This window comes from Chamaea fasciata, unplaced genomic scaffold (genome assembly GCF_029207755.1).
Source record: "Chamaea fasciata isolate MVZ Bird 193981 ecotype frontalis unplaced genomic scaffold, bChaFas1.0.hap1 SCAF_7, whole genome shotgun sequence".
Classification (NCBI taxonomy): domain Eukaryota; kingdom Metazoa; phylum Chordata; class Aves; order Passeriformes; family Sylviidae; genus Chamaea; species Chamaea fasciata.
The window spans coordinates 1,165,814-1,186,455 of NW_027094092.1; the positions used below are offsets into that span (position 1 = coordinate 1,165,814).

General features: G+C 47.6%; 1 protein-coding gene across 2 annotated transcripts in view; it reads left to right on the forward strand.

The window, feature by feature from the left end:
* PTDSS2 (phosphatidylserine synthase 2) overlaps nt 1-20,642 on the forward strand; it is a 29,191-nt gene continuing 8,549 nt past the window's right edge. Inside the window, exons 1-6 of one of the 2 annotated variants that reach the window (XM_066187163.1) lie at nt 1-303; nt 8,408-8,509; nt 13,160-13,242; nt 17,597-17,664; nt 19,252-19,386; nt 20,159-20,209. In XM_066187163.1, the coding sequence (XP_066043260.1) occupies nt 98-303; nt 8,408-8,509; nt 13,160-13,242; nt 17,597-17,664; nt 19,252-19,386; nt 20,159-20,209 (645 nt within the window). In that variant the 5' untranslated portion in view covers nt 1-97. Of the gene's footprint in view, nt 304-1,315; nt 1,508-8,407; nt 8,510-13,159; nt 13,243-17,596; nt 17,665-19,251; nt 19,387-20,158; nt 20,210-20,642 lie in introns of those variants that run through there. The other variant, XM_066187164.1, reaches the window with a different exon arrangement.

Below are 20,642 nucleotides of genomic sequence, written 5' to 3' on the forward strand. Positions count from 1 at the left end.
CCTCCCGCCCCGCGTCCCCTCCCGCCGCGGCCCCGGCCCCGGCCCGCGTCCCCTCCCCGGCCCCGGTGCGTCCCCGCCGCCGGTTCCCCCCGCCGCCATGAGGCGCGGCGAGCGGCGGGCGCACGGCGGGAACGTGGGCAAGGCCGCGCTGGAGGAGCAGCAGCAGCAGCAGCAGCCGCCGGCGGCGCCGCCGCCCCCCGCGCAACCCAACGGCGGCGCCCCCGGGGCCGAGCGGGACGGCGCCGGGCCCCGGCGCAGCACCGAGTCCGAGGTGTACGACGACGGTACCAACACGTTCTTCTGGTGAGAGGCGCCGGGCATGGCCCCCCCACCCCTCTCGGGGCTCCGCGTGGGCCGGGGGGGGCGTAAGGAATGGGGCATGGAGGGCCTGAGGAATGGGATGTGGGGGCCCCTAAGGAATGGGCTGTAGAGGGGGCCCCAAGGAATGGGATATCCGAGTTGTCGGCTCCCCGTTATCTGCTCTTGACGCGCCTCTTCTGTCGCTGATAGCGGTGCTGGAATCGGCTGCAAGTGTTTTCCTACCGCTAATTATTCCCTGGCAAGGTAACGGGAATTCAGGGATGGCTTTGGGCGGGGGCACCTCTTTTCCCAGCCCTGGTCCCCACCTTTCCAGGAGCAGGACCCTTCGGGCTGAGCCCGACGGCTTGTCCTCCTGCCTGGTGGGTGCTCTTGGAGGTGTTTTGCAGTACCTTGGAAGCCCGCTGTGTTCGGGCGAGCATTCCTGCCTGATTCCAGTTATCAGCGTTGTTTATATGAACTCCACCTCCTTCTCTCCTTTTATCCTGGAAGAGGCTTCTTCCATCCATGTTCTTCGCAGTGATGCTGGCAGAAAGCTGAAGTTGTCGCGCCCCACTCTTGCTGGGCAGGCGTTGTGTATTTTTGTGTGTCTCAGTCCATAAAACGGGTGCAGAAAGCCACGGCTGGTAGTGTCGGGCCAGCGGGAAAAAAAGCGCAGCTTTTTGTTAAATTCGGTCCTGGCAGGAAGAGGTGTGTTCGTACCTGTAAAAGCGCTCCTAAATCCCGGCCTTGCTTGAGTTGTTCCGTAAATCCCCTCAGCAGCACGCGTGTGTGTAGGTAGAGGTGTTTTTCTGTGTGTTAAACACGCGTTCCTTTCCATGAAGAAAACCAAGCTGACTCTGAAGACTGCGCCTTTGGAATACGAGCCGAGGGCGATGGGATTTGGCTGGAGCCTGGCGTGGAGGAGTGGGAGGGGAGGGCACTTGGCTCTCACCCTGCCAATCTGGGCAGCAGCAGAGCCGAGGGTGTTGATCCCCGTGAAGGAGGTGACATTCCTGCCAGTGCAAGCTGCAGAGGAGCACAGGGATGCTGCCGGATCCCGGCGGGATCCCTGCGGAGCCCTGAGCCGCGCGGGTGTAGCCGAGGGACGTTGTGGCCTCGGGGACAAAAGGACCTTTCCTGGCGGGCACACCACATGTAGGCTGAGCGAACCGCGGGATCCCGGTGCCAACCTTTAAATGGAAAATGGGTAAAGCTCTCCTTTCCTTACTCCCTCTTTAAGGTGGCTCTTGCCAGCTGGGTTGTGAAGCCTTGAAATACCTGGTTTTGCTGTATAATCTTGCCTCGTTGCAGGTTTTTGTGGTGGTGACAGGGCTGTCACCCCAGGATAAACGCTGTAATGCAGTTGGCGTGCCCATGTGGATTTTTCCTTGGGAAATCTGGATGTGCCCTATTCTCTCGGGAGCTTTCCTGTGTCAGGGGTGGTCCCTTCCAGGAGGCCAACGGGGACAAGTGTGTTCCTTAACTTTTCTATTTATTCAATTTTCTTTTCCCTAGTAGCTTGTGCTAGCAGCCAGGAGTTTAAACATCTGGAGAAGTCCCAAGGTTTTCCCTCGTGTTACTTTTGCCCCGTACGCGTTAGAGTATCCTTTGGCAGCGACTCAGTTCCTATCATGTCCAAGAATAAAGATTATCCAGAGGAATGATTTCCTTCCTGTGACCCTTGGGACTGCTCTCGTGCTGTGGAGGTGGCCACAGGAACGGGAAATTTTTAAGAGTGGCTGCCCTCTGACTTGGAAAAACATGGAATGCACCTCCTCTTTGGAGTTCAGGAGTTAGGGATAATGTTACTTGTGTGGCTCACTCCTTTCGGGAAAATGAGATGATTTGGGATCTGTGGGCACAGAAATCGTTCCAAGAGTAGTTTAATTTGCAGAGATGATTTTCCTGCTGTAAATGTGGTCCTTGGGGAAGTCGGAGCTTCCTAGCTGGCATCCTGGCTCTTGAAAATCTGTTTGAAACTTTGGAAAACCACTTACGTGCTAATATCTCTGGTCTTACTCCATATAAATGACTTGGAACTGGAAAATACTCCCTTGTGGGAAGCTGCTCAGTCAGCGTAGCTTGGCAGCTCCCTTTGCCATTAGGAAATGCCAAAGGAAGGGAACAGGAGGAAGCTTTCTGAGGCAGGTCTGTGGTTTTTGTATCATTCATCCCTGAACCGATCTTCTAGCGGAGAGCTGGGAATGCCAGGCCTGCCTGGCAAGCCACTGGAACATGTTCCCTGTTTTTTTCCAGCACCTTGGATTGTTCTTGTCTGTGTGCCTCCAGCAGGAGCTTGCACACAAAGCCCTGCTTGTTCTGGGGTCATTTAGCTGGGTATTGTGCATGATGTTCTCCTAAAATTTCTGTAGGTATTCCGTAGCTTGTCTTTAACCGAAGAAGATTTTTCAGGAAAGCGTCCAGTCTGGATTTGAGGGTGTTGGGAGGTGCCAGATGCACTTTTGCCGCCACATTGTGACTCTGTGGGTTAATTGCTTTTTCAAAGCCTTGCTTTAATTTGGATTTCATTAGCTTTAATGTCACCTTTTGATTATTAACGTGTTTTATCTCTCACAGTAATAATCTCATGTTGCCAGCACGTGGATGTGATATTAATTCCCGAGGTCATGGTGTGGCAGCAGAGATCTGTGGAGCTCAGGACGTTAAAATTAATAAGAAAAGAACTAAAAAAAAGAGGGAATTGCAGTGATCCTGTAGGCTAGTGGCAGTGTTTGTAGCAATTATTTCCACCTTTTTGTGCAAAAAAGCATGGAATTTGCAGCTAAGGAAGAGGCAGTCCCTGCTGGCGTGTTCTCTCAGTGTGTTTGGTGTTGTAACTCTTCCCAGATGGCCTGGGAAATGAGGATACGTGTGGGCAAACCAGCTGGTGTTGGAAAGAAGGGATTGGTACTCAACCCAAAACATTCCTTACCCGTTCCTTGTGGAGATTGCTCTTATCTCTGAAATCCCCGGGATTTGCTAAGGGCGGTCTGGAAGAAGAGGTGGGGATTTATCCGGAAGAGAGATTAGGGAGATGGAATATCTGCAGGTTGGCAGGAGCTGCTCTCTGTGCCCTCTCCTGGGGGATGGCCGTGGCACTTCCAAGGGCAGCGTTCCTTGAGTTTGCTGGGAGCTGAACATGGGATTTTTCCCTGCTTTAGTGGGGCCATGCCAAGCCACGCTGCGCACTCCGGATTCACCGCGCTGGAGAAAAGGAACATTGCTCCAGAGTCCCGGGTCACCCTGCCATGCTTTTTCTGGGCAGGGCAGGGAGCAGGGACGTCCAGGCCTTGTGCAATCCCACTGAGCCACGTTTGCCAGCTGGTCATGGATGAGAGGGCCTGTGCCTTGGGAATTGTGCTGTGGGAATGGCATTGCCCTTTCCTCAAAGGAAAGGCCTGCATAGTTCTGCCAAGTCAGCTGGAAATGCAGGAGGAATATCTTTGTGGAGAGGGCCTGTCAGAGTTCAACGCCCCAGCTCGATATCAGTGCTCTATTTTGCTTTTGTTTTTGTAAACACATTGCTAAAGTTTTAAGGAGAATAGGGAGAAATGTGCTCAGAGAGTGTTACCTGTAATTCCCCGTCACCTGTCTCAGCAGAACTGCCCTAAACTATCTCCTGAGACACACATTTCCATGGGTTTAAACAGGAAAATGTTTAACAATCGAAATAGGGCACTTGTGGAACTTGCAGGCTCTGTAGAACTGATGGAAACTTTGGGAACTCGGTCTTTCCTCCTGATTGGAAGAAAACCCCCAGACTTGCCGAAGCTTTGCTGTTGTCCTGTTGGTTCTGGGTCTCTGGAGGTCTGTGTTGCTGGGCTTCTTTGAGGAGATGGCAAGGAAAAGGCACGTTGCTATTTTGGAGTGTCACAAGTCCGTAGGGAAATTTAATCGGCGTCGGGTGACTTCAGGGATGTGCCGAAGACGTGCGACTGCTCTAAGAATAGGGACTGTTCGATTAACTCTGAGAGTTTAAACAGACTTTAAAACATAGAGCTTAAAACTCACAGGGATATTTGTATGGTTGGGTTCGACTTGAAGTTTTCCAAGCCCTCTGTCTATCCCCAGTGGTTTTCCTGTTAATTACAGTTATTATTTCCAGTGCGGTTGGTTTTAAGTTAGTGTTAGTTTTTGTTGTGTTTTCTTGTGTCTTATCCTTTATACAAGCCCTCTGCTGCTTTTGGAGGAAAGGGTTTGTTGTACTATTTGCCCTATTTTCTTAGAATTCCCAGGTAGCACGTTGATTTATGAAGGGTACAGAGCTTTGACATCCGTTTAAAAATCTCTTTCAGGAATGGTTTAATTAATTTGCCATTATTTGGAGTTAAGAATTAAATCATGCAAAAGTCACTGTTGGGACTAATTGGGTTTGCTGGCAGGTCCTTTCACCAGCAGCCGCAATTAATGCAACTTTTTTTAATCCAAGGGGCAAACTGGACTGGCTCTCCTTTGGAATTTTGTTCCATTTCAGAGGACTGGCCAAAATATTAATAAATAAATTCTTTGCATTGTGTTCCAGTGATTGTTATTGTTTAATGGGGTTGTTGCATCACTGGTGACAAACAAGCCATGGATAACAGGGGTGCGGTCCCTGCTTAAGCTGATTTTAATTTGTGGGAGATTGAATGAGGCCATGGGCTGTCTGCTCCTGGGTGTTACTCTCTCCTTTTCACCCAAGGATCTGCCAAAATCTCCCCAAAAATATGACATGTTTAAACAATTTCCTTACATAATTTCTGTCGTAGACTTCAGTTGGAAAATAAAAGTGCTCCTGGTAATTTCCTTGGCAGACCTGCAGCATCTCAATGTGACAGGAGAGTGACTTAGCATGAAAAAGAGAAGTTGAGATCAAACTTAATCCCATTAACTAGGAAAAAAACCCAGTTTTTTTGTGATCTGCAGTGCAGGAGAGCTTCACTTGCTCTCACTTGGTGTTTGGATTAGCAGTGCAAGGGCTTGTGTGAAAACAAACCTGATTTATTTCATTTCAATCTCCCAGGGTTTAAGTGGGGAAAGAGCCAAGTGTGTGGTGCAGAAAGGCAGAAAAATAAGCCACTTAATATTCCAGCTTTTTAACAGTTTGGGATTTGTTGTGAGTTCTCTCCCTGGCCTTAGGTATTTTTGTGCTCATGTACATCAGGCCCTGCTTTGCAGTTGTGCAACTTTTTGATGTGAAACTTCCCGGATCTGACTGCGGTTTGTACCCCCTTTGCTTTGGGCACGTTGCTCAAACTCCTGTGTGTAATTTTAAGGGGAAGATTCCCAGCTTAGCTCTTTTCAGCCTCCCAGGCTCCAGGCCAGGAGGACATAAGCCTTTCCATATAATTCCTGCCTTGCTTACCTTGCTGGATTGTTCTTAGCTCGCCTTGCCCTGGTGTGTTATTTTAAAGTGTGTGTGGAGATGAAAACAATCCCCTTGTGCCAATAAATTCATCCCGGTCTCTCAGACAGGCCCTTCCTTAAGGAAGGCTTCTCCTTTTTGTGGAATTTTATTTTTAAACTCCCGAGCTGTGAGAAGACGTGGTGTACATCCATATTTCCTGGCTTTTTTCCCCTCCCTGAAGTGGATTTGTGTGATGCTGTGCTTTCTCTCTCATTGCTGTGTCACTGCTCACAGCTCTCTGGCAGAGCTGCCAACTTGCTGTTTCAAGAAGTCAAGCCCATCTCCAGCGTCTTTCATCCCAGCTCCTGGAATTCATGCTGCGCTGGAAGCACCTTTACCTTGAAAACCTGCTAGCAGGGAATCTGGCAGCGTCTGAAGATGAAAGCCGAGCCACAAGGGAAGTGATGAGAGAGCAGCCTCTTGTTTCTCCTTAAACAGGGCAGCTGGTTGGGTTTCAGGCTGGTGGCTGCGGCGCTGGAAATGAATGGGAAATGGGATACATGGGGAAACCCTCCACTGTCCTACAAGATCCTCACAGGGAGGAACGCGACTGAATCATCTTTGTGCTGGCAGAGGGGTTTCTCAAGGTGTTTGTCCAAGTCAGGACTTGTAATAACTGGGGGTTTTTTTTTGGCAATTTCTGCGATCCGAACACGTTGAAGAAGCAGCTGACTCAGTGTTCAGGTGGTGGAAGGGTGAGATTCCTAGATTTTCCTGTCCTCTTCAAAAATAAGCAACAATGTAACAGTCATACATAATACATAGTGTCTGTAACTCTACAACAATGTGTACAAGTATGTTGCAATGTAACAACACAATAATAAGTTTTGAAACCAAACATCGAAATGCGGCATGGGATAGGAAATAGCCTGGAGTTCATGTGACCTTTTTTTGGTGTTCGCTGTAGAATCCATTCATCACGTCCACGTGTAAATGCAGCGAGCAGGAGCGTGGTGTTCTCGTAGCGTGGGTTCCGTGCCTGCTGTCCTGCCCCCTTGGGAGAGGCTGGGGTTTAGTTCTCCAGCTCCTGCAGGATCCAGGGCAGGCCCCACGTGAGCACTGATGGCTGAATCACCTTTCTTGGCACCTGGGAAGATGCAGCTGCCGAGCAGGAGCTTGTGGCTCCCAAGCTTTTCCCTGGGGTTTGGCACGCTGATTCCTCGCTAAGTCTTGAAGTACTCGTGGGTCCTGGTGTTTTTTCTCCTGGAGCTGGTGGTCCGTGTCCTCGGGAGCACAAGGAGGGAGAGCCTTGAATGCCAAACTCTGTTCTGGCAGGGGCAGAAGAGGATTGTGTCTGCTTATGAGGTATTGCGTGCGTTCTCAGTGGGGTTGCAGGGATGCTGTGGAGTCCGTGGGGTTTGGAGTAGGATGGGATTTTCATTCAGCAGCACCCTTTCTTTGACTTTCAGAGCAGTTTTAGGTGGGTTACTGCAGGGTTCTTTCAAGGTGAGTCACTTGGTTTGGAAATTCCAAGGTTTATTGTGCACCGGGCAACCTGAATGTGCAAACCTTGGCATGACATGGAGATGGGATGTGAGCTGCTTTTACAGAGGAATATATAAAGAAGATGGAAATAGAGCCAAGTATGTCACACACAGACACTTTCTTTTATGAGTTTTCTCTTCCCTAAGCTTCTTCTTTATACGTGATTTGTTTTATTAGTTTGTGTTAAGGGATTTTGTCCTCTAAACCAAAGCTCATGGCATGTCCTTTGGCCTTACGTGGACAGAGTTCCCGTGCTTCCCGGCTGGGGCCAGAGGAGTTTTCCAATGAAAACAATAAGTGGCTTCTCCTTAGGAAAGGGATTTTCAACCTGAAGTAAGAGAAGATGCAGACATTGTAAGAATATTCTCTGTGTGGTGATCAGTGAGTGTAGGGTGTGGGTGTCACCACTGGCTGGGTGTGCTCTGCTCGCTCTCCTTGCATGGAATCACGGAATCCTGGATTGGTTTGGGCTGGAGGGACCTTAAAGTTCATCCAGTCCCAAGGGCAGGGACACCTAACATTGGCCCAGGTTGCTCTAAACCCAGTCCAGCCTGGCTTTGGATACTTCTAAGGATAGGGCAGCCACAGCTTCTCTGAGCAACCTGTGCCAGAAGAATTTCTCCCTGAGTAATTTTGCCTTCACCAAAATCCAGATAAACCTCTGGGGATGTTTTACTGCTATGGAGCAGCCACCCAGCTTCGCTGACATGGCTGTTCCCACAGAAACCCCTTGTGCTCAGCACACTGAAAGTGTAGGAATATCCCTGGAAATCCGACATCTTGAGGCGGCATCAGAGTTTTTGCAACAGCAATTGTTCTCCTTTAGAGATTCTTAAAAAAAAATAAATTAATGACTAGTCTTTCTTGTGTCATTCCCATGTAAGCAGTGAATTCCCATTGGTTGCTCTCAAGGGCCTGTTCCCTCAGCTGCAATTTTGATTAGTAGGCTGTGAAATAGAGCAGCACTGTCAGGTGTGGACCTGCCAAACCTGGGGAGACACCTGGAGCTGTTTAGATCCGGGTGTTTGCACTGGCTGCTGGTTTTTTTTTTCCAAGCTGCTGCCGATCACATGCAGTGCCAGTCTAAGTTCTACTCTCTGTGCTGTGCAATACAGAAAACCTCAATACTCCTGGCTGCTGGCTGTGGTTTTGGCCTCCTGAGGCTGCACTGGGGAGGAGGGGGAGATGTGAGTTTTCCTGCTTTTTAATGTCGGTTTTCTCTGTTCTGAATTTCAGGAGAGCTCATACCCTGACAGTCCTGTTCATCCTCACGTGTGCGCTGGGCTACGTAACCCTGCTGGAAGAGACTCCCCAGGACACAGCCTACAACACAAAGAGGTGAATATCTGAGGAATATCTGAATATTCCCAGGCGTGTTTTGGAAAAGGGACCCCAGTGACCCCTGCACTCCCTTGTGGAAGTGCCTGTTCCTTTAGGAAGTTACAAAACCAGTCATAAGTCCGTAAGCTTCTCTGGTGCCCATCATTGAATTTAATTTCTAATCAGTTTAGTGTCACTGTCAGGCTTGTGGCTGCTCTGTGGTGTGATTTAAAGCAAAATACAAAAAGCTTGCTAAAGCCTCCTGGCTGGGTTTCTTTGGCAAGGGTTCTGCCTCTGTTTCTTAAAACAGCCTTTTCTTAAAAATAGCCTTTCCTTAAAATAACCATCATTTCAAAGTGCTGGGAGCTGTGTCTAAATTTTTCTGGCTCAAGTGTTTTGGTTTTTTTTTTTGTAAAATTCAAGATTTCAATACAAATCCTTGTTTGTTGTTGAAAATTGCTGTGAGAATGTGTAGCCCAGAGGGAAGCTCTGGGGAAATAAGAATGAATCTTACATGTCTGGTCAATTCCTGCTGTAATTTGAACTGATTCAATGTGGTTGAATTTCTCCCCTTTTAAAATAGAACAGGGAAGAAAAAGGAGGTAGGAAAGCGGTGGTTTAAAAAGCTAAGTATGTTTTAAAAATATGCTGCAAAGCATCATTGCTAGAAGCACGAAAATAATTGCTTTCTACCAGTCTGGTTTCTTAAATATAATGAAATTTTCCCCCTCTTTTTGTACATTTCTGAAGTGACTCAGGATTTGGCATCCATTGTCCTGGAGATGCAGGAATTGGGGTATTTCCTGAGATAGTCTTGGCTGTTGTTCTGGCGGTTACACGATGCCTGGGGGTAATGGGACTCACACTGTGCCCCACTGAGAGCTGGGAGTTCACACGTGGGGGTGACATGGAACGAGCTGGAAGGTGTCTGGAGCTGGGAAAGGTTCTGGAAGGTTTCTGTGTGAACAAATGCCATTTTATTCCCAGTCATAACGAGGGAGGCCAGGCTGGAGGCGTGGTGTGGCCTGGAGTGGCCACTCAGAATTGGGAAGGGGAGCAGCTGAAAGAGAAGTGATGACGCATCCTCAGGGAGTAATACAGAGCTAAGGTGACTCAGTGGAATATCTTATTATTGAGCTTAGAGCCTCGACTGCCTTAATCAAAACAAACCCAGGGAAGATTAGTCAGCAGGTGGATCTTTCTCTCAGGAAACACGAGTTTGTCGTGTGCATATCCAGTGCCCAGTTGTTAAAAATCAATTTACAGCATCATGCCAGGGAAGGGGCAGCAAACGGGCTTTGCTCGCTCCTGCAGCTCTGCAAGATCTTGGCACAAAAATCCTTGAAAAGCAACATCCTGAGGCTTGGACATGAGCTTCCAAATATTGCAGGTTTCACTTATCTCTGAACAAAAGGAGGCGTTTCAGAGCAGGATAAGACGGGCACAATGTGCATCAGTGTGTCCATAGCCCAGATTATCACAGATTTTGTATTTTTGCTTCCATAATTTAAAATCCCTTATCCTGCCCCGAGAGACCTTTGTCAGTCCTAGTGTGGAGCTGCGTTGTAATGTGATTCCAAGCCCCGTCCAGCACGAGGCTGTCCCTGTGTGCCGGTATTCCTTGGGAACACTCGGTGCCTAATGACCAGGAGGGGTTTTGTCACCAGGGAGCAGAGTCTGGAGCTGTCACGGGGTTTTATTTCCACCTCCTGCACACTGACAGTGGAGCAGTGTCTGGGGTAGGTGCAAAGTCTAAAACACACATTTCCAAAGGCTCCAGCCTCCTTTGTTTCCACGCCCTGGCTGAGGTGCCCTTGTGAGTTGCAGTAGGTGCTCAGAGCAGTAAATTGAGGTGAGCTTCCCAAATTTGCTGGCTCAGTGTTCCCAGACTGGAGTCATGGGATTGTCCCACCTTCCCCCGTGTGAAATCAGGATTATGTCACATAAAATCAGGATTATGTCGCCCTGTAGAAGTGCTCCATCCGGTCACTGGCAGGAGCAGGGTGAGAGGTGGATTCGTGGAATCACTCACGGGAGAAGTGATGGACAAAACCCAAGTGAGAGCAGGAACCTTTGAGCTCACAGGGTGTGGTCTCTGTGGCTGAGATTGGTGTTTGCATCTTTTGCAGGACTTTTTCTCTCCTGGTTTTTTTTTTTTTGTTGTTTTTTAAAGATAAGGTTGCAGGAGCCTTTTATATGTAAATGCAGTAAGAATTCATTGAGGTCACACACATGATCAAACTGCCCCCGGTGTAAGAACAGTGGAACATTTCCTTTGTTAGACAGGGAGAGATTGTGCTGTGAAGCTGTCTGATCCATGAGAACTTTATTCCCACAGTTCTTCCAGCCTTGGAATAACTCACCCTGACTGACAGCTGTGACATTCTCCTCCGTTCAGCCCACACCGAGCACCAGCCCCGAGTGTAGCCAAATAAACACTGAGCACCTCCACTGCATACCATGGGAGAAATCCACAGCTGCCAAATATTTGGAATGCTGAGCAGGGTGTCTTGGGGGGGAAAAAAAAAAAAAAAAAGAAGAGTTCTTTTTTTTTTTTTTCTTTCCATAAAAAACACATTCAGGTTTAAAATCACCGGTGTGCTTCAGGGTTGCACATTGAGTTTCCAGCTGGGAAATGTCTCTCCTGAGATGCTTTTTCACACAGCTCTTGGCAATCCCTGCTTTCCATGGGGACAGATCCGGGGCTGTGTGGGTTTGCATGCTGATCTCGTGCTGCTGGGGCTGAGCACCCACAGGGAAATGGAGGTAACAGGAGGCCAGAGCCCTCTGCCAGGGCTTGTGGTAGCCCGAGGGGGTTGTACCAGCTGTACCAGCATGGATCCAGCCCCGGGAGGGACAGGGAGTGGGAGCTGGCTCCTTGAATCCCAGGACAAAGGGCCATACACAGCTCCTCGTTGTCCTGTGTGTCTGAATCAACTCCCAGCACAAACAAGAGTTTGTTTGTGCTGATGGAGCTGCTGCCAGGCTCTCCTTTTTTTTTTTTTTTTTCTCTCTTCTTTTTATTATTTGGTTAAGTGCTAAAACGATTTTTGTGGGCACGCTTTGCTGTTTTGTGCCTTCCTGATTTGCTGCTCAGGAAAATCCCTTGGCTGTGTCCAGCCAGGTGAGGAGAGGAGAACCCCTCTCAGGTGCTGGAGCATTCCTGCCTCAGGCCAGGCTGCTGCTGCTGCTTAAGCGCTGGAAGCTTCCTAAGGAGGTGCATTAATGATGATAAGAGGAAAAATGTAGTTACCACTGAGAAGAAAAAAAAAAAAAAAAGAGCTGGTGTGGTTATTTGTGCAAATTTGTGATTTGCTTCCAAACTTCCTGTGGTGAACTTGCACTAAATGAATATATCTGGATCCCCAGCATATTTCAGCACAGCTGCTCTTGGGCTGAGAGTGGGTTTTAGAGGAAGGAGCACAGCTCCTGTGGTGATTTGGATCCGAGATTTGAATTCCAGCTTTGGGAAGACAACCCTCCCAAGCCCAGAGCAATGGTCTGGACCTCTCAGTTCATGGCTGAGCTGGTTGTCACACCCCACAGGACTGGAGCTTCCAGATGCAGCCAGGAACTCAAAATGCAGAATATTCTCATTATTGGAGATCAGCTGAAAGGGTTTTGTCCTCCAGATCTTTGGAAATCCCCATGGAACTGTCTATTCACGGATCCATTCAGCACCTAATTCTGGTGTGCTTCCCAGTGTTTAAAGCGAGCAGAATTACTGAATTACATCTGTTAGCTACACCCCATTTTTATTTTCAGGAAGCACAAACATTTATGCTCAGAGGTGAATGTTACAAAATAGTTTTTGTGAGTTCTTTATTCTTTTATTTTGGAAGATTTTTTGACATGTTTAAAGCACCAACAGTCTCCTATTGCTTCTGGTTTGTAACATTTTCTCTCTGGCAGCAAAATTACTGGGTATTTTGTGTGGCTTCTGCAGACTGAGCCATTTTATTTGCAGTCAGGGGTTGCATCATTTTCTGCAAACATGAAACGAGCTCTTTCCCAGTTGTCCATCCTTTCAGCCAGCTCTTAAGCAGGCGATAGGAGACAGAAAGCAGGATCCAGTGGGAGTTGAGGTGCAGTTAAAAGAGCATTTTTGGATTACTTCATGCCATTTAATCCATTAAAACTAAAGGAACATGCTCAGGGTCGTAGGCCTTTGGTATATTTGGGCTTCTGGTCTGATAATTTATTTTTATTTAAAATCTCTGTTATGTTCCTCAGGGTCTGTGTTATGGTTCCAGCTCTTGAAATAGCAGCAGTGATGGTGTGGTCTGGAAAGCTCCTGCTTGTCTTTAGTTGGTTAAGAAGCTCTTTTGGAGAGGTGACAAGTCTGACAGCTCCTTTTTCAAGTCTGTGGAAATCTAGTGGAGCAGCGAGGGCTGTCTCACTGCTAAATCCTGTGTGTCTTTGTGAGCCAGTGGGAATAAAAGCTGCTCCCAGACACGGGGAGGTGTTTGGCTTGCTGTGATCCTCAGCCTTTTATTTATTTTTGTTGTTGTTGTTGTTTTTTAATGGATGGTGTCTGGTTCCATTTAAGATGGACACATTCAGCAGTTAAGAAACAGAGGCCAGACGTTTCTCACATCAAAGAACACGATTTGCAGTCTCAGGGGGAGGATGAGGCAATAAACCAGGGTGTTCTCTTTCTCCCTCCAGAGGAATCGTCGCCAGTATTTTGGTTTTCTTGTGTTTCGGGGTGACACAAGCTAAAGATGGACCATTCTCAAGACCTCACCCAGGTAATTCACCTTGCTGGGCTCGCCCCAATACCCCTGAGGAGCTGCCTGGTTTGTGAGGAAGGTAAATGTTTGTGTTGCCTGGAGAGCAGGTAAGTTGTAATTTCAGTAATCACAGGTGCCTCAACACTGCACACTGATCATGGAGGCTCCACCATAACCATCCTGGCTGGGCTTCCATGGAGAGCCTGGAGATCTGCTTGGATCTCCCTGGTTTGGCTTCCTGTTGTTGGTGAAAAGGCTCTGTGAGAACTGCCAGGTACTTAAACCTGAACTTCCCCTGTTTATCCTCATTTTTTTCTCCTCTCTGTGCTGGGACTGCACTTGTGACCGTGTATCCGGTGCTGGAGCACTTCCTTAGCTCCATGTCCATTTTCCACAGGAGATTAGAAGCCCTTGATTATGATTTTAAAGGTTTCTTGTAAGGCTGGAAGTCCTGAAAGCATTTAAAAGCACAGCACAAACCTCTTCCAGGTAATGTAATAGCAGGTGAAAGCTGAAAATATTTAAACGGCTTTGGTCTTTTGCCCTTTCACATCTGATTTTTAGATCTGAATCATTAAAAGAGAAAGAATTAAGGGAATTGATATAGGCTTAAATAATATTCCTGAAAACATTGGGCTTTCCTGCAGCCAGATAAAGCTGGGTTTTTTTGCCAGAAATTTAACCCAGCAGCCCCCCCACAACCCTCTGCCAAAGCAGTGCCCTCCGCACACCTCTGGACACCTGGGGGTTTAGTAAATTTGCCTTTCTTACTAAATAGCAGCTTTTAGTCTTTCCTTCTGTCCCAGTTAATTGTGGATCCTTCTGTAAAATCAGTGGCTCCTTCTGGGGACACCAGTGACACTTTGGGTGCCCCCAGGTTTTGAGGGTTTTTCTGGGCTGGTTTTACTCCCTAGAACAAAGCAGGGAAGTTTGACTTTTAGCCTTGCCCTCAATGTAACATTTCCCCATAACATTTTGGCTTTGTTTTGAGCTTTCTGCTTTCAAATGTCCTCTCCAGAACTGCAGGGTTGTTTGGGGGATTTTTGTGATAATGTGATACTTCCCAAATTCCTGGTTCCAGAGCGTGGAGCTGTGTTAGGAGCTTCTCTGTCCCTGCAGTCCCTTGGGATCGTCTTCTCTGCTGTCCCTGCCTTCCCTGCTGCTCCTGCTGTGTGTCATTAACCTACTTTTCATTAAGGCCATTAAGGAAACTGATCCCAGCCACCACCTTAGTGGCACCTGTCCAGACTGGTGGCTTTATTTCTTTTTTTGGCCTCCTTCTCAGCATTCCCAGCTTTAGCCAGGGGCTCATCCAGCTTTGCCATTTCCCTGCTGATTCCACGGAAGCCCCCCTTTTCTCCAGTTTAATAACTTGTTACGTGGACAGACACCAGTTGCCTCCCTGTAACTCAGAAATGTAGGATTGTCATGGAAATGAGTAAGTGTGACTGTTCAGGCTAGGCTTTACCATCTTGCCCTGCTTTTATCCCATTTTCCACTGGCTTTGGTTCCATCCAAACCTTCAGGCAAAGCACAGGCACCACTTTATCCCCAGGGAAAAGTGCAGTGCAGGAGATCTTAAACTCTTCTTGAGGATCCATTTATTTAGTGGTGGGTGAAGAGCCAAATTTGGGGAGCATTTCCTGGTAGGATGAATCCTGGATACAGTCAGCATCAGTAGCCTGTCTCCTTAGGATTTGCAGATAGGAGATATTCTTCCTTCTCCCTGCCAGCTCCTTTACTGGAGCCTGGTGTTGTAGGAGCCCAGAGATGCTTTATAGCCTCTGTCAAGATAACACATCCATGCTGTCATTCCAAAGAAATTTTCCATGACAGTTACTTACGCCTTGAGAAGCAGCTTTTAATATTCCCAGCCTTTGCCAGGAGTTATTTTGACTTAATGTACGATGTGTGAGAGGACGAGCTGTTCGGGGAGTAAATTGTGGGATTGAGGGCTGGGAATGTTCAGGCAGGGGCAACACTGGTGGCACTGGAAGGAGCAGCTTCAGGACAAGTGTTTTCCTTGGGCGAACAACCCAGATTTTTGTATTTTTTTACTCAATTAGCCCCTCAGGCAGAGTGGACCGAACTCTGCGCAGAAGTAGGGAAAGAGGATGGTGGGATTCAGCTTTCTGGGATGTTCGTGCCCTGTCCCCAAATCCCTGCAAGGCAGCAGTTTAATGTTTGATCACAGGAATCTCTGGGTTATCAGGTGTGTCAATGATTAGTAGAGACCTCCTTACTCAGGAGGAAAGCCCTGATTGGAGGGAGGCAAAATGGCAAGGGAATTAAAGGAAAACAAGTACTGGAGATTTGGCAAAAATAACCTTACAGCTGAAGCTGAGCCTGACCCAGGAGGAGAGAGAACAGTGTTTGTACAGCCTTGAAAACATTTGGGGTGCAGGTACTGAGTGTGTTCAGAACCTCTCAGGGGCCTCTGTGAGCTGGGGAGAAACCACAGTGCTCAATCAGAACCAGATCTCCATTTTTAACAACCTTTTTTTGCTGAGCCTGCTCAGCAGCTGCCACAGCCCTGCGTACAGAGGGGAATAAAAGCGCAGACAAGGATTTAGATTTCTCTGCTTTCTGCGTCTACATCGCTTGCAGGACCAGTCTGTCACATTGCTGACTGTGAGCGGTGTGAAATCTCTGGTACGAGGTTTGTGGGTTAGGAAAACAACATTTTCAGGCATCTGGCAATGACATTTAAAGGTGGGAGAAGTGGGGCGATGAAAGGTTAATTCTCCCTGCTGGCTTGTACGTGGTGCCAGTTTGGGAAGAGGCTCCTCTCTTCCAAATAATCCTGTGACCAGTGGAGGGTTTTGTTCTTTTTTCTTTTTTTTTTTTTTCCCCTGTTTTGTTTTTCCTAAGCTGCATTCTGGAAAGACAGCAGGGTGAAAGCCGTGACAGAGCTCTGAACTGCTGTTTTGTGTTTCTTTTTTTTTTCCCTTTTCCTTTTTTATTTCCCAGAAGTGTAAAATAGGTGATTCTGATGAAATCAATTTAGCAGCTTTGCTGCATAAAGGTCCCACCTTTCACATCGTGGTTTTTTTGAATGATGGTGTGAGAGACTGCTTTTAACAATGTGTGGAGTTTGTTGATATTTTGGGGGGGTTTTTTGTTTTTTTTTTTTTTAAGAATTTATTTCCTGCTTGAGGCTGAACTGGAAAAAGACATGTTTTGGGAGAAAACATCTCCTGAAGAGCTCCATGGGGAGTTGATTTGGGGTTCTGAGCTGATAACTCTGTTTGCAATCCTCTGTTTGTTTCATTCTTGTGTAATTTATGCCTGGCCCTGCTTTGAGCATCAAAGTGCCTACGTTGCCTTGGAATTAACTGAGAGAAATTCCCAAGTCAGGCGTGAGGGTCTTGGTTTCCTGGCAAGCCCTGTTGGGATTCCTCTCCATCACCCCCATGGACCTGAGGAAGGAGAACTCCGTTTATAAGCAGGAAACACCTGAAGGCAGGTCTCATCCCAAGAGTGGTGTGTGACGTTTTTGGAATTTCAGGATCCACTCAGAATGTGTTGAGTTTTCCTGAATTCCCTTGTGTGGAATCTTTGGGAGGGCTCCAAAGCAGCTGAGCTTTTCATGGCATTTCTTATGGAGAATCCCAGGTGATCTCGGAGGCCGTGCATCCAGCACCTGCTGAACCTTTGGTCTGCTTGTTTTTAATTTCATTCCAAGTAAAAGTGAAATTACCTTTGGGGTTTTGAAACGCTTTCTGCCCCGTGGGGACGCGACCTTGTCCTCAGGCCGAAAGCTGGGCTGCCAGACACGACTCCAGCCTGCCTTGGGTGAGTCTGGTGTAGCCAAGGTTGGACAGGTCAGGCCACCTGAGACAGGGGAAAAGTTCAGGAAGGATCAGGTTCTCCTCCAAGGACTTCTGGAAAGCGCTGCAGGTGGCACATTCCTTCCCTTCCCCTTCTTAACTGCTGAATTTGTTGGGTTGAAGCGTTCTGGATCTGGATCCCTTCTCCCAGATCCAGGTCAGTGCCTGAGCAATTCCAACAAACTTACACAGCAGCCTGTGTGGGAGGTGAAAATCCTTTCTGGTTTGTCCCTGAGGGAGGGTGGGGAGCACTGTGCTTGGGAGCTGGGGATTATAATTCCGTCGTGGGAGCATCTCTTGAAGTGGAATTGGTTTCCTGAGAAGCTGTGGCTGCCCCATCCCTGGAAGTATTCCAGGTCAGGTTGGTCATGGAGCAGCCTGAGACAGTGGAAGGTGTCCCTGCCCGTGGCAGGGGGTGGAATGAGATGGACTTTCAGGTCCCTCCTAACACAGCATTTCAGGATTCCGTGACGTTTAAGTAAATGAATAATTAACTCATGGTTTGCTCGAAAGCTGCTGACGTCCCCTGTGTCTCTCTGCAGCTTACTGGAGGTTTTGGCTGTGTGTCAGCGTGGTCTATGAGCTCTTCCTCATCTTCATCCTCTTCCAGGTAAGTGACTGACCCCTCCAGCTCCTAAATGCCACTTCCATGTGGAGATCAACTCCTTTGTGGTGGTTTTTTTTCCTGCTGACTACAGGAGATGCTCATTTTTGTGAGATGGAATCATTAGGCTGTTTAATGAGACTATGAGGCTGAGGGAGATGATAATATAAAAATATTTCACCTGCTCTGACCTCCTGTCACCCTCAGCCCAGGGTAGACACCGCCTTGAAGTGGTTTTAGATGAGCTGGTGAGGCAATTCGCGTTCAGGAGCTGGCGTTTCACAGTCCAGCCTCTGCCCTGCTGGGCCATGTGTGACTCGGGGAGAGTTCACCTGGTTTCACCTTTGGAAATACCTTTTACCTGGAGTGACAGGTTCTTTGTAGATGTGGGGGTTTTGCAATAAACCAAAACTTCACACCCAGCTTTGCGTGGTGGCGGGAGCTGAGGAGGAGGTTTTTCGTAGAAGGACATGCCCTTGGTGCTTCCAAATTAAACAGTTTTTACCACGTTCTTTTTTTACCACATTTTACCATATCTTATCCTTCAGTAAACTGAGAACTTCCCCAACTTCTGCAATTCTCAGAAGTTAAAATTAAATATTTTGAGGCAATATACTCATCAGGCAGCTCTAAAGCAATTTTGCATGAGAGAATGATGAGAAATGCTTTTTTTTTTTAAAAGTTTTGCTTCTAGAGGCCATGTGAGCTTGAAGAAGTGGGGTTGGTCACCCTGGGTTTTTCCAGCCATCCTTGAGCATGGTATTCCTGAGTAGTTGCAGTCAGACTGTAATTTTTATTGGTTATACTGGTGTGCTTCTGAATTCCAAAAGCCTGGGGTGGCTTTGCTTCCCTGTGGCAGCGTGTGGTGTCAGCAGAGATTTAGTGGTAAAGGAACTCCCTGCTGTTGCTCAGCTCTCTACTAAAAATACATCATTGCCTTGCCCAGGTTTAAATAAGGTTAAATTCTGCTGAGTCTGCAGGTGGCTGAACTTCCTGACAGAAAACCTGAGCTTGCTCGTGGCTGAAACTTGTCCCAGAGTTCATGTGACTTCAGCAGTTTATTCTAGAATTTTATTATTACTCTGTTAATTGATTTTGGCTTTGTCCAGCTTTGCTGCCCGTCACAGATGTTCCACGGTCGAGCCTTGACCACAACGCTGAGTGATTCCTTCGGGAAATAAATGCTCAGCAAATGTGTGGCTGGTGTAGTGACAGAGGAGTTCACATTTTGGTCATTTTGATCATTTCTTTTTGCTGTTTGCATGGGACCTTACAGAAAAGGGGTATTGGGAAGGATGAGCTTTGTGAAGCTTCTGGGAAGGGTGGGGAGTACAGAGGAGTGGCTTGGGGTAAAGGGTTAAAGATCACTGATTTTTCATCTTTAAGGTCATTCTGTAGCCTTTTTTTTCCCCCTTAATATTTAGGATTAGAGGCTCCAAGTCAGGTGTGGGGTGCTTCAAGGCCCGGCTTTATTTCAAGAGTTGTTCCGCAACGAATTTGAAAAAAGGTTGATTTGGAGATGAATGTTGGACTTAAATCTGTCTGTGCCTCCTGTGTGTGAATCCTTCAGGGATTTTCTGTGTTCCCTTGCAGACTGTGCAGGACGGGAGGCAGTTCATGAAGTACATTGACCCCCATTTAGGGGTTCCTCTGCCAGAGAGAGACTACGGGGGCAACTGCCTGATTTATGACCCTGGCAACGCAACTGATCCCTTCCACAACATCTGGGTGAGGAACAAACTCACTAATGAGGCTATTTTGGGGGGGAAAGCTGCTTAATTGAACTCTTCAAAGTGCAGTTGTGAGTCTGGCTGAGTGCTGAATCAGAGCACAGTCTGTGACTGACTCTTCAGCCTCTTTATTTCTCTTCTTTTTACCTTTCCTGTCCGTCAGATGGGGATGTGTCTCTCTGGATCCCAATTACCTGATTGCCCAGGGCTGAACTGTTCAACAGCTCTTCTTTCTCAAGTCATTGGTGTCATTTTCTCCTCAGAGTTTGGATTTCTTTGTGAGCTTGAGGAGTCTTCTCCTCAGTCACCCTGAGGCACAAAGCCCTAAAGCTGCACCGCAGAATCCCAGAATGGTTTGGGTTGGAAAGACGACATAGCCCTTACCCCCTGCCATGGGCAAGGACACCTTCCACTAGTGCAGGTTGCTCCAGCAGCACTTTCCTGAGTCCTAAAAACCATCAGGTTTCTCACTAGCAGAAATTCCAAGGCAAAGGAATTATTTACAGCTCCCCGAGTCCTTTGGGTCTACCCTGTAAATCTTCAGTGCATCAAAAACTGGAATAACTGGGATCTTACAAAAGTAGAGGGGTAGGCACTGTGCCCAGGGACTGGCAGAGCTGGTAAGATTTAAGAAGCTCTGTTAAATTCCTTCCTGATGAAGGAATGCAAGTAATCATGTGTGGAAAAAAGAGAAGTTCATTGCTGCATTTTTCTTGGAGAAGAAGAAAAGAAAAAAAGGCTGTGACCTTCACTCTCTTTTTGGTTTCCAGGACAAGCTGGATGGATTTGTTCCTGCTCACTTTTTTGGGTGGTACCTGAAGGTAAGAATGGCTCATTTCACCTTGGGCACTCTGCTTCTCTGTTCCCAAAGCCTCACTGCTGCTGCTTTTGTGGTGCCAGGCCTTGGTGACTTAAACCAGGCTGCTTGTAATACACGGAAATACATGTCAGTATGTAAAAAGCCTTTTCCCCCCCTTTTTTTTTTTCTGTCTCCTGCCCCTGTTAGGCCATCTAATTTCTTTCCAGAGCTTTGTTACATTGACAGGCTCCTTCCTTCCTCCACAGGGATTCATCCTGGGGTCAGGTCAATAAAGAACTTAATTCCTGTAGCAACAGAAATGCTGGAACAACCTTTGGAAGTGGAGTGTGGGGCGGGCATTGACAGTGATATCCCCAAACACAGATGTTGCTGCTGCTGCAGCTTTCCTAGTGGCATCAGATCAGGATTTTAAACCATTTAGTGGGCAGTGGTTT